At 55.6% G+C, this 12,838-nt stretch overlaps 1 protein-coding gene across 1 annotated transcript; it reads right to left on the bottom strand.

The window, feature by feature from the left end:
• Positions 1–250: 250 nt before the first annotated feature.
• AQP1 (aquaporin 1 (Colton blood group)) lies at positions 251–11,820 on the bottom strand. The gene is made up of 4 exons (XM_079152129.1): positions 11,291–11,820; positions 1,895–2,059; positions 1,518–1,598; positions 251–501 (listed from the first exon to the last, which is right to left on the bottom strand). Exons 1-4 carry the CDS (start codon positions 11,672–11,674, stop codon positions 322–324), a joined length of 810 nt encoding a protein of 269 aa, XP_079008255.1. The 5' UTR covers positions 11,675–11,820; the 3' UTR covers positions 251–321.
• Positions 11,821–12,838: the final 1,018 nt, after the last annotated feature.

Genomic DNA, 12,838 nt, shown 5'->3' with positions numbered 1-12,838 from the left:
GGAGCACTTTCTGACACACCTCCCAACACACTCTGAGGGGACAACTAGCAGGTGAGTCCTTCTCTTTCACCTCCTCCGGTGGCATCAAGGGAGTAGGTGAATTGGTAAACCTGGTCCCCAGGAAGCTCTGAGGCCAGGAATACAGAAAGAAAGAAATAGAAATGCCCCAGGTGAGGCCTGGCCGTGCAGGTCTAGCAGATGTTTGGGAAGTGACTTTTGGCCAGCTTGTCAGAGTGTCTACGATATGGATTTCAGCCCTCCCCTCCCTCTGCCCGTCCCTGCCCCACCCCCACACGGATGCCTGCCTGCACCAGGCCCTCTCTATTTGGGCTTCATCTCCACCCTGGAGTTGATGTCGTCAGCATCCAAGTCATACTCCTCCACCTGGCCACTGGTCCACACCTTCATGCGGTCTGTGAGGTCACTGCTGCGTGGGGCCAGGATGAAGTCGTAGATCAGCACGGCCAGGGCTCCACCGATGAACGGCCCCACCCAGAAAATCTAGAAACAGAGCAGGTGTGTTCAGAGGGCATCTGGCCCTGCCTTGGGAGTGCCACCAAAGGCCCCTCCCCTGGAAAGCTTTCCCCAGTTACCATCACCCACTACCCCAGTGGATGGGTTCTCTCTCTCCTGTGCCTGGGATAGAGGTAGGTAGGGCTGAGTCCAACCTGGGGACATTCCAGTGTCCCTAGAATGGACCCAGGCCAGGGTGTGTGGTAGCAGGCATCCCCCTGACTCACAGGGACTCAGTACCAGCCCCTTCCTGAGGAAAGGCCATTACCCACCACCTTGGAAGGGCCCCAGATATATAATACAATAAAAGATTGTCCAGGAACACACACATCAACAATAATTAGAGCTAAACCCCATGGTGCACTTCCTCTATACTGAGTTCAGCTTAGAGAGAGGGAGTCCTTCCCTGCTCCTGGTAACCCTGGTAGAGAGGAACTACCATATGCCTTCTTCACAGCTCAAGAAACCGAGGCACCAAGAGGGTATCTCACACGGAATCAAAAAGTGGCAGGGATGGAGCTGGTTGTAGTGATGCACGCCTGTAATCATAGTGGCTGGGGAGGCTGAGGCAGGAGGATGGCAAGTTCAAAGCCAGCCTCAGCAACTCAGTACAGCCCTAAGCAACTCAGCGAGATCCTGTCTCTAAATAAAACACAAAATAGGGCTGGGGATGTGGCTCAGTGGTCGAGTGCCCCTGAGTTCAATCCCTGGTACAAACAAACAAAAAACAAAGGTGGCAGGAATGGGATTCAAAGATTCCCACCATGCTACTGAAAGGACTTGGGGACCCGTCTAAGCTAGGAGGGCAGAGGCTGGGCCTAAATCCTCTGGCCATGTGATCCCACCAGTCCCTTCATCTCAGGCCCCAGTTTCCTGATCTTCTACCCTGGGTATCTCCCAGGGCCTCTGGGATGGGAAAGGCACCGTAAGGGCGGGGTCAGACTTGCCACGTGACGCCAAATGGGAACCTCACCTCCCACCTCCATGGCAAGTGGGTGGCTTACCCAGTGGTTGCTGAAGTTGTGGGTGAGCACCGCAGAGCCGAAGGACCGGGCAGGATTAATGCCACAGCCTGTGTAGTCAATCTGCAGGGCAGATAGGGGAGAATCAGGGGTGCCGGGAAAGTGACAAGGACAGAGATGGGTGGGGGAAGAGAGAGAGAAAGAACAAACAGGAAAGTCCAGCAAGAAGGAGAGGATCAGGCCCAGAGGGAGGGTGCTGACCTGGAAAGAGGGTTGGAGGTCCCTCTCCTGGGCAGGTTCCCCCACCCCCTCAGCTGGACTGCCATAACCTCAGCCCATGGCAGGAGTTCCATCCAGAGTCCCATAGCTGCCCTGGTCCTGCCCTTCCCGACCCCCACCTGGGAAGACCCCCAACTCACCGCCAGCAGGTGTCCCAGGGCTACAGAGAGGCCAATGGCAAGAGGAGCTGAGCCGCCAAGGTCACGGCGCCTCCGGTCGGTGGTGGCCAGCACACACAGCACCAGCTGCAGTGTGCCGATGATCTCAATACCCAGGCCCTGGCCGGAGTTCACACCAGGAGCCAGCTGTAGGGAGAGGGGCAGGGAGGCCCAGTGAGCAGGGCAGGCGGCAACCGTGTCCGGAGGCCCCGAGGAATCCCAGCACAAAAGACTTGACCCTCAGCACCTGCAGAGCCATCCCTCAGCTCTTCACTCTGCCTAGAGGGGCCAGGACCCCACCCAGGCCCTCAGAGCAGGCAGTGGTCATAGGGTCGTGTCCCCTCTCACAACTGTTGATGAAGCTCCTGCTCAGCACCATGCTTTGCAGACCCTGCCCTTCTCTGACCAGAGGTCTGAGTGAGGTAGGGTCTCTGCATCAGCCATATCCTGGCTCCAGTATCCTCAGGTAGCCAAGGACAGGTAAGAGGCGAGCCCCAGATGGAGGGGAAGACCATCAGGGATGTTCATAGAAGAAGAGAAGCAAGTGGGTAGGAGGGACCTGTAGACATTGCTTTATCCCCACAAAGTCCAGAACATTCTACCCCATGTCCTGCTACATCAAAAAATCCCAGAGCTGTTTTGTTTTGTTGCAGTACCAGAGATTGCTTTACCACTGAGCTATAACCCAGTCCTTATTATTTTATTTTGAGACACTCTCACCAAGTTGCTGAGACTGGCCTTGAACTTGCAATCCTCCTGCCTCAGCCTCCATGTAGCTGGGATTAGGGTGTGTGCCACCATACCCAGCTGAGAGTCTTCTGTAGTTGGCTCTCCCGCTCCCTGTCTCCTCCCCCGGGGCTGACTCTCCTGTCGCCTTTGGCCTTGCCCTTCCTGTCCCTCCTTCTCTCCTCTCTCTCCCTCCTGGTCCTTCCCTCCCTCTCTTCGGCCACATAGGCCCCCGCCACTACAGTCTGGCTGCCACTGCTCCTGGGCCACTTTTAGAAACATGACTCATGGAAAAAGAAGGGAATAAAAGCTGCCATGAGGTCACCGGAGCCCTCTCTCCCCCTGCAGCTGCCGCAGGATGACCCCTCCTCAGGGAGCCCTGCACCTGTTCCAAGCACTGGTTCCAGGCGCCAGGTGCACCCATGCAGGGAAGGTGGACCACGTTGACAAAGGCTCCCTTAAAAGATGCCCAACAGCGCCACTTGGGCAGCTCTGTGTCCAGACAAGACAGACCTGGAAGTCTCACGTCCCTCACTGAGAGTATGGGGGTGTCTCCAAGGCCACAGGACATTCTGCAAAATCCTAGGTGGGGGGCATACCTCCACTTTTCCCAGCGCTGCCCGAGGCCATCGTACAAGAACAATTCTCTTCCCGCCTTTGTCTGCAGCCTGGCTGCGAATGACTCACATCCCCTCCCCTGCCTTGCAGCCCCAGCTCGAGCCAGCCGACCCCAGAGCTCTGTCACCTCTGGCAGGCCAGTCCTCTGGACAATGCCCACTTCTCTTCCCACTTGAAGGTCTGGTGGCAGAAGCAGAAGCCCTGTGTTCAGGGTCTGACTGTTTTATTTGCTGGCAATGTGAGCATGAACTGACCCTCTCTGGTCCTCAGTTTGTCCATCTGCAAAATGGGACTAATGGTCTCCTCTAGAGCCATGTTAAGTTTCAAAGCAATGGGGGCTGTTTCCAGCATTCAGAAGGGCTGCAGAGGCAGGAAGGTAAGGGTGGTGGTTGGGGCTCTTGCTCTGGTTCTTTCTCATCATATCTGCAGGATTTGGGGACAGATAGGGGAAAAGGTTGGCCCTGCACAGGGTTACAGAGATGGGAGTGAGGGTCGCTGGAACTACTGACAGGCCCGCCTGGAGCTGGGACAGCTTGGCGGTGGGGAACTGTGAGGACAGGTTCATCCACTCACCCTGGGAGCCTGAGCCCACTGTGAACTTCAGGCTCCTCTCCTGCTCCGGCCTCTGTTCTCCAGGGCCGGCCTCTGTTCTCCAGGGCCGGCCTAATTGCTAGCTGGCAGGGATCCTGAAACCAGCCCTTCCTCGATGATGACGGAGACATTGCTGTAAGTGGCTTCTGTGCACAAATTCCCCACACCCCATCCCACCCTTCTCACAGATGCGGCTCATCTTCTCTGTTCTTTACCAGGTCTGAGGGTCCCTGTCCCTACCCAAAGGCACCCTTTTCCAAGCTAAGTGAGCAGAGTAGCTCTGGTTCCAGGCCCAGGCTCTGCAGGGGCAGCCGCCTGGCCTGGGAACTTCAGAAGGAACTCTCTTTCTGACCACTAAGAATCATGGCGCTGACAGCTTCCTCTTCCAACACCATCACCACCAGGAAGCCTCCCCAGATTCCTTCAACATCTATTGAACCTTTCTTCAACTGCCTAATGCACTTGGGTTAATTAGATCTGGGAAAACTTAATAATTCATAACTGGAAGGGACAGTTAAAGGCCTGTGGAAATGTGATGTCCTGGAAAGAGCAGGTAAAAGATTAGAGCCTATGTGACTGTTCAATCCATTACATTTGAAACGATTGCTTAAATCGGGCCAATATCGTATGTGGTCACTTGTTATTGGAAATTGTATGTGTGTGTGTGTGTGTGTATGTGTGTGTGTGTGTGTGTGTGTGTGTGTGTGTGTGTGTTTGCATGTTCCCACATAGTTTGGCCTGGCCTGGGTCTTATATTACATTGATGAAAGTAAAAACAACAGTTTTATGGATACAAGTATGAACAATAGAATAATCCACACATTTCTCCAGACGCGTTAGAAACATACACTCTCCTTCCAAGCCTCAAACCCATGTCAGCTCATCACTTTAGGTCCAGTTCACTCCCACCAGCTCCAAGAAGCCTTCCAGGGTCCCTGGCTTTAATTAACTCCTGCCCCATGCTGTCGAGCCGTCACTGAACTCTGCTCATCCTGAAGAGAGAAGCCAGCATTCCCCAGGTGGGTGTTTTATCTCCTTCTGGTTGGGAACTCCATCAGCTCCCTGCCCAAACCAGCGGAGGGGAGCTCAATGTGTGTTCACAGAAGTAGCAGAAAATTCTAATTTTCTAGACCTCTCATCCTCTCCAGAGGCAGACTGGCTCCAGGGAAGTTCTCTGGACGCAGGACCTGTGGGTTTGCTTTCTAGCCAGAAGATGGTAGACCCATCATTAGCCTCTGGAGCCTTATGGGGTGGTCTGTGCAAAGTCTCAGCAAGATGATAGAGGGGAGACGAGGCCCAGGGAGGAGAAAGCAAAGCCAAGATCCTCACCCCTGTGTTGGTGTCAGTTCACACTCACAGGCAGTCGGCTGTCCATCAAGAGAGCTGGCTTTTCCCTGCTTGGACTGGGAAACTGGCTGCTATGTGACTGCCAGCATGTCCCAGGCTCCAGAGCAGCCCAGGACTGAGCTCACCCTGAAATGGGTTCAGAACCCTCCCTGCCTCCCCGGGGAAGGCCAACAGGGTAGCTTCTAAGACCCAGAGCCCCCAAGTTGGCCTAAGTACTCTGGCACTCCACCCTTGGGGAACAGCAAGCTCCAGAGCCAGGCCTGGTTGAGGCTCTGAGCATCTGCTCTCCAAGAACAGAGAACAGGAAACTTTGAAGCCTGTTCTACCCGCCCAGTGCCTGCAGGATCCATCACTGGGAAGGGAGGGTGGCCTGTGGGCCCTATGGTACCACCACTGTAGTGTTCACACATGCATATGGGGTTATCCGTGGTTTTGTGTGCTTCTGTGTGGCTTTGTAGATGAGTGTCTTCTGTCTCTATGGAGAACCACATGTCCAGGGATGATTCTCTTTTTTAGTTAAACCATGAGAGATTTATTACATAATAATTATAGGAAATACCTATCAAAGAGGTGTAAAAATCCTCAGTCTGTGTGCACTAAACAATGTGGCTTAAAAATAAATGATATAAAGATTGACAGAATTACAAGAGAACTGGAGCAATCCACTCCCTGAGTGAAAAATTTTAACAATCCTCCCTTAGAAACTCAGAGAACAAAGTCATCAAAAGATGTTAATAAGATGAACAGGGAGGAATTGAGCAAAATTAACAAGCCTGAGCTAAGGAAAATAGGAAAAACTCTGCTCCCCCAAATTAGAGAATATACACTGTTCGTAAGCCCACAGGGGACATTTAGACCAACTGATCAGGTACTGGCCACGTGTGCCTGACCCAGCCCTGAACATGTCACCCGGGTCACCACCTCGTACCCAGACACGCTCTGCATGGCAGGGGGGTCCCTGCGCAGCATGAGGTCCCAGGTGGCTGTACCGTGTGTTTGCATGGGTGTCTCTAATGACGCGTACACACTACAGGTACCACTACTGGCTGGAGAGGGAGGGGACCGGGAAGGGAAGAAGCCCCCTTAAGTGAGAAGCAGCAAGTCTCAAAGGGCCCTTTATTTGCTCCCAGAAGCCATTTCATCTTCCTGACAAGAAACAATAAACAAAGCTATGGCTTCCCCCTCCCTCCCTCCTTCTTTTCCTTACTCCAGGGCAGGGAAAGGAAGAGGCTCCACTGAGGAACCCCACCCCTCCTAGGATCCCAGGGCCTGAGTGGGACACCTAATATTAGAATGTGCTCTGGGCTTCCTGTGTGCTCCTCGTGTGTGCCACACGCACGTGTGCAGCGTGCAAAAACCATCAAGGACAGAGAGGCGGGAGGCTGGAGGCACGGTCCTGCTCTGACATGACCCACTGAGCAACTTGACAAATCTCCATGCCTTTGTGGGCCTCAGTTTCCCCAGCAACAAAATGGAGGCCTTGGCCCAGCCTGCAGCCCCAGGCTGTCTCCAGGATTTCTCCCTCTTGGCATCCGGCCGGTACCCTCCAGGCCAGGAGTCAGAAACTTGAGTGCAGGATCCCCCTCAGGCCCTCCAAACTGCGGACATAGCACAGAGCCTACATCACAGACCCTCGCGCCCACCCCACTGTACCTCTGCAAACCAGGCGCTTCCAGAGCAGCCTCCCTGCCAAGTAGATTCATCTTGCACATCCCTGGGGACAGGGTGCTTATTAACTTAGGGGCAGCTGCTTCCAAATGAAAACTAATTCTTCTTTACACTGAGCAGAAACCTGCTGCTGAAAGGGGCCCTGCCTGGAATTTCAGGCACTGAGAGGAGCAGCTGTAGGGTGTGGGGAACGTTTCCAGTCCTTCTGCCATCTTTGAGTTGTGGGCTCCAGCCTTGGGGCGTGCCCACCTCACCGCACAGTAGCTTGGATGAGTGTGGACAGTTCCTCCCTTATGCCCGTGAGCACCATACCACAGCAGGGGAGGAGCTCCTCCTGCTCCCAGCGAGAGGCCTGACTGAGAGGACCCTGGTCGCACATAGGGCCGCAGGGACATTTTCCTGCCCATATCTTCAGGTGTGACGCACCAATCTCAGCTGCTCAGAAGACCCCAGATTCATCAGTGGTTCTAAAGAGTAGGGTTCAGGGCCCCAGAGAGCCTCTGTCAGTAAGAACCCAAGACTCTTTCACCACCGGGACAGCTCCCTAGCCAGCCTCCAGGACCTGCCTAGGGAAAGGCCAGTGGGCTAATGCTGTGGGGGGCCCTGGAGAAAATGGGGGCCCTCTCTGGACCCTGAGGTCTGGCTGGGGAGGACTGTGGAGTTGGCTTGCGATGAGCTTATAGCCCTGCCCCATGCTTCTGGAAGGTGGGGTACGGGCAAGGTCCTTCTGACAAGGCACCCCAGTGGGCCCTCTCAGAGAATTGCCCCTTTGAATAAGGGCTCCTGGGTGAGCCTAATTACGGCCAAGCATCCAGGTGGGCGATATCGGCAATGACTGGGCTGCTCAGAGGACTCTAATGGGGGAGACAGCCTCAGAATTTTCCACAGTGAGGAAAGTCTCCACCACAAAGCTCCTGCCTCTCCATGCCCTCCCCGTCATCTGGTTCTGGCTGGAAACAGTAATTATACGTCCCAGTTATGGCACCACCAGCCAGGTCCCAGCCTCTCCCCCAGCAGGGTCATCAGAACTCTGGTTTTCCTTTCTGCAGCCCACACCTAAGCCCTGGAGGAAGCAGCAGGGGCCTCGACCCTGGGAGAGAACTGGCAGCAGTTCTACAGCTGGAGAAACTGAGGCCCAGGACACTGGGGAAAAGGAGGACTTTAGGACCGAGGCCCTGATGCAGCAGGTGGAAGCATTTGCCAAGCACTTAGGCCCTGAATCAGTAGGACTGAGAGAGGGTCCTAAACAAAGTAGGCATGCCCTCTGCCTGGGCTCCCAGGATGGCTGAACTCACAGGTTCTGGGACCGAAGCCCCTCCAGATGCAGTCAGATGCTGGCCTGAATCTGGAGCCCCAGCAGCCTTGGAACTCCAGTCTCCGACTATGGCCCCCAGTCTGGCCACACCCAATGCTTCCAAGCCATGGCGTCCACCGTCCCCTTGCCTGAGCTCATGCAGTTCTCTACCAAGAAGCCCCTTCCCTCTCTGGGGGTCTCCACATTCAGGTTCATGCGACTCCTCCTACCCAAAGCCCTCCTGGCCCTCCCACCCAGTTCCAAAGTTCCCAGGCCCGCCCTGACACCTCTTATCACACCTGCCTGCTGCCTTCTATCACAGGCAGCTGTGCACGGGGCTTATCTCGCCCCAGGCCTGTGGGCTCTGGCTGACCCAGCCCTGCACTCAGCACCTAGCAACCCCAGCTGCAGGGAGCTGGCCAGGAGAGGAAGAATGAAAACAGCTGGCGAATGCAGGATTCTGGGGGCCCTCAGCATCCTCCACTTCCCAGAGCCAGCCACACCCTGCTGTGTCCCATCATGGATGGAAACCGGGGTCACCTAGGCCTGGTTAGTCGTGAGGTCATATAGGTATTAGTGACTGAGCCAGGGCAGGGACAGGCCAAGATAGGTCTCAGCCACAGAGATACTCACACTTAGCCAAAAGTCGGACTTGGCTTTTAGGACCAGCCAGGACTCTACGGGCTGGATGGAGGTTGGGGTCTTTCTAGGATGTATACTGAGCCCTGAATTAATCGAGAAAGTTGTCCCCACCATGTCCTGGGAGGACACCCCCTGACTCACCCCAACCACTTCCTGCCACATTTTTTCCCCTATTTTCTTTGGAAATCTCCATGCCAACCACTTGCCCCACCCAGGTTTGGCTAGGGTGGAGCCAGGGAATAGAGGGGCTGCGGGAGCCTCTCGGGGGCATAGAGGAAAGAGTGTGTCACCTGCTATAATGACTGTGCTCTCTCCCTCTGGAGTCAGGGAGGCCACCCGGACCCCTCTGGACCCCAGGGCCAGCATCGAAGGGAAACCCTTTGGGGGGTAACTCCTCTGTTTCTAAGCCTAGACATGTGCTCCTGAACTCCCAAGTTCATTGTCTGGATGGGGTAGCACCAGGTCCCCACCACAATGATTAGTCCCCTTATATTCAGCACTGTACCTGCGGGTTCCCCTGAACCAAACCCTCCTGGGCTGGGTGATGAGCTTAAGCCAACGGGAACAGTTAGCCTGGGCACAGTCAAGAGATGACACCAGGCCTCGTCTCCTTGAACTTCAGGACCTCAGTTCCAAGGAAACTCAACCACTTAGTAGCAGACAGGACTTGAACCCAGGGACCTGCCTCCTAGCCCAAAGCTGACCCCCACATGAGGCTGCTCCACTTTCTCCTCTATCTGTGACCTGACCAATCCAGGTATTGGGGTGACTCTGGAAAATGGAGACCAGAGAGGGCATAAAGGTTAAAACCAGGGTGTAGCCGAATCCAGATGGTGAAGAAGGGGCACTACCCTCCTGCCCCTGCCTCAGATGCCCATACTAGAGAGGCAAAGCCTTCTACTCTGTGAGTCCCGCCTGTCCCTTGAGTCCAGAGGATCAAGAGGGTGGGGCCCATATCCATCTACTCAGAGTGAACTTGACCCTACCCACCTCTGCTCCTTCAGAGAGACTGCAGCCTGGAGGGGCACAGCCTATCCCAGCTCTGTTCCTTACCCATACCGCAGCCACATCTTCCCTGGCTAAAGTCTAAACTCCAGTTGCAGAGCTAATCTTCAATCTTGAGCAGAGCAGAGGTTGGCTCAAAAGAAGGCTGTTGAGGTGTCACCGTGACACAAGAAGTGCTAATCCCCTATGGCAGGGCCACGCCAGCTCCCTCTGCACCAGACTTTAACCCAGCCTCCCGGGCTGCCGTCACGAAGACCTGAACTTTGGGACACAAGAGGACTATAATTGCCAGCTGCCATCCCCAAGGAGCCCTCACTGTCTCCCTCACTGTCCTGCACCTGCCTGTCCTGCCTGGGCCTCTTCAACCTCATTTCTCTAGACCTGGTTCCTCCTCTCTGCTCTGGATTTGCCTCTGTCCTTGGGAGAGTGCCCCCATCTCCCCACCTGCTTGCATCGGAGACATCCTCTGAGCCTGAGCAGCCACTGAGGCCAAACTGCCCCCTTTTGCTGCCCAAGTGCACTCAGTGTTTGCACTTGGCCGAGGAGCTGGAAAAGCCCAGGTCTGTGACAACAGGCAGCTGCCACCAACAGCCACTTAGCTGTGCTAAGTAGCCCGGGAGTGATTATTTTCAGCAACTGCCACCCAGTTGCCAACATCTGTTTGTCATTCAAGCCAGAAGCAACAGGCACATGCAGTTACACACTCACCACCACCCCCCACACACAAATGTGCACACAGCTTGCACAGGCTCAGAGATCTGTGCCCACAGACACGTGCACACCTGCCCTTCACACACACAAACACACATGCCACACCCCTCAGCACCCAGGAACTGTGGGGCCAGCCCTGCCTTCTGCCCACCCCTGCCATCCAGGAAAACAACCTGCAAATAGCCCACAGGAGAGTTTTCACTCCTTTATCTTTTCCAAAATCCCAGGGGCAGAGGAATGGAATGGGGCTCTTGCCCCGCTTCCCAAGGGAAGTTGATTTAGAGACCTGTGTGAGTGCAGGGGGCTTCCTTGAGGGTGTCCTGCTCACACATTTGCAGAACTGGCTGCAGATATGCAGCCATCTCCTTCAGCCTGGTTGCGGATAGCAGGTAGAGTTTGCCCAGGGTGCAGGGCTGCAGAGAAGGGAGCTGGCTGCCCAGGCAGGGCTGAGGAGGGCCAAGAAACTACAGCCAAGGGCTGAGGAACTACAGCCTGAAGTTAGCTGCCTCTAGAGCTCATTCCTCACAATAAGGGCTCCACAGGGGACTTTGGCATGACATTTTTTTTCTGGTTTTCTGATTCCCACAGTGCTTAGCAGAAAACAGGCCCTGGGCTGCAACATAGCTGAGTTCCAGCCCCAACTCTCTACATGACCTCCAGCAACCTCTTGTCCTCTCCATTCCTCAGTGTCCCCATCTGCACAATGGGTAGAGGATGGCACCAGCACCCACTCTACACCATTCTAGAACCCCCCGAGCCTGGGGTCCCCCACTCACGTCATTGCGGCCCAGCGAGTTCATGGGCAGGGAGGAGGTGATGCCCGAGAGGATGGCGGTGGCGACGATGGCCCCCACGCACTGGGCGATGATGTACATGACCGCCCGGAGGATGCTGATCTGGCAGCTGAGCAGCAATCCCAGAGTGACAGCTGGGTTCAGGTGGGCACCACTGATGTGGCCCACGCTCTGGGCCAGAGTGGCGATGCTCAACCCAAAGGCCAATGACACCTTCACGTTGTCCTGGACTGCTGTCTGGTTTCCCCCCACTGGGTAATTGAAGCCCAGGGCAGAACCGATGCTGATGAAGACGAAGAGGGTCATGGCCAGGAACTCGGCCACCACCGCCCTCCAGAAGATCTTCTTCTTGAACTCACTGGCCATGCTGGCAGGGGGCTTGGCTGGAGACCGCTCGCTGCCCGGTGCTCAACTCCCTCTGAGGGCTGAGCCACAGCCTGGGCTGGGCCTATTTATAGGGCTGGGGGGCGGGGGGAGCACAAAAGGAGGAAGGCCTCTCCTTGCTCCTGGCCCGCCCCACACCGCACGGGCCTCCTCTCCGCGATGGATGCAGACACGGCTCTGCTGTCCGCCTGCCAACTTTTTTCCTTCCTCCTCTCCCCCTCCCTCCCTCCCTTTCTCCCTCCGCCCTCAGCCCTGCCCAGCCCGAGGAGGCAGGCAGGAGGCAGCCGTTGCTCTAATAGGCTTTGGGAAATTCCTCCAAGCTGGCCCCGCTCAGGGGGCCAGAGAAATCCAGGTGTCCCCGCCCAGTGTGCAAAGCTCAGGGGGTGCCTGAGGGCAGAGCCAGGGCTCCGAAGGGGGCGGGGTGGGCAGGCTGGACTCAGTGGGTGGACGTTGCCCTCCCTGGAGGCGGGCACCGTGACCCCGACTGCCTGGAATCCCCATCCCACCGCAGAGTGGCATTATGAGTCTGAAGTCGGTCGCTCCAGGGATCCAGGCGCTGTCTGGGTCTTTCACAGCCCAGTCTGGACCCAACCGCTGCACGTCACTTTAGGGATGTCCTCTCACCTGCCAGGTCACAGTTGATGGGGACACAGAAAGTACCGCGAGCTTGTCTATTAGCTGCCCCCGCTGTCGTGTCATGAGCAGTCCTGAGACAGACAGGGATGTCGGGAAGCCCCAGCTCCTTCAGCCCTCCAACAATTTGAACCAGTGATTTGAAGGCAGGTTGGGGGAAATGGGGACAGTTTAGGACTTTCCTTACATAGGCAATCAAACTGGCAGGCCACCAGGGAGATAGAAAAATGAGATGAGAGCCCCATTCAGAAATCAGAGAGGGGGAAAGACAGGGGGACACAGACTAAGGGGAGAAAGAGAGTGAGAGTCAGAGAGAGAGAAGGAGAGAGAGAGAAGGAGAGAGGATGAAAGACAGAATAGCAGGGAACAGAACTGAACAAAAGTGGAAGAGAAAGAAAGATCCTTTGGGCAGAGGCAGGGGACAGGCCAGGGCTGAGACAGACAGGAAGAGCAAGAGGCAGGGAGATGAGCTGAGCAGAGGAGAGATGAGGCTAGACCCAGAGCCAAGAAGCA

This window comes from Sciurus vulgaris (genome assembly GCF_902686455.1).
Source record: "Sciurus vulgaris genome assembly, chromosome: 8".
NCBI classification, from domain to species: domain Eukaryota; kingdom Metazoa; phylum Chordata; class Mammalia; order Rodentia; family Sciuridae; genus Sciurus; species Sciurus vulgaris.
The sequence above is the reverse complement of the archived record's forward strand: the minus strand, read 5'-3'. Positions and strand labels throughout refer to the sequence as shown.

Bases quoted from the DNA above. Each gene is read 5' to 3' on its own strand.
- AQP1 (XM_079152129.1), bottom strand. From the start codon at position 11,674: ATGGCCAGTGAGTTCAAGAAGAAGATCTTCTGGAGGGCGGTGGTGGCC. The intron at 1,599-1,894 runs GTGAGTTGGGGG...TCTGCCCTGCAG, and splicing joins CCCTGGGACACCTGCTGGCG to ATTGACTACACAGGCTGTGG. The intron at 502-1,517 runs GTAAGCCACCCA...CTCTGTTTCTAG, and splicing joins ACAACTTCAGCAACCACTGG to ATTTTCTGGGTGGGGCCGTT.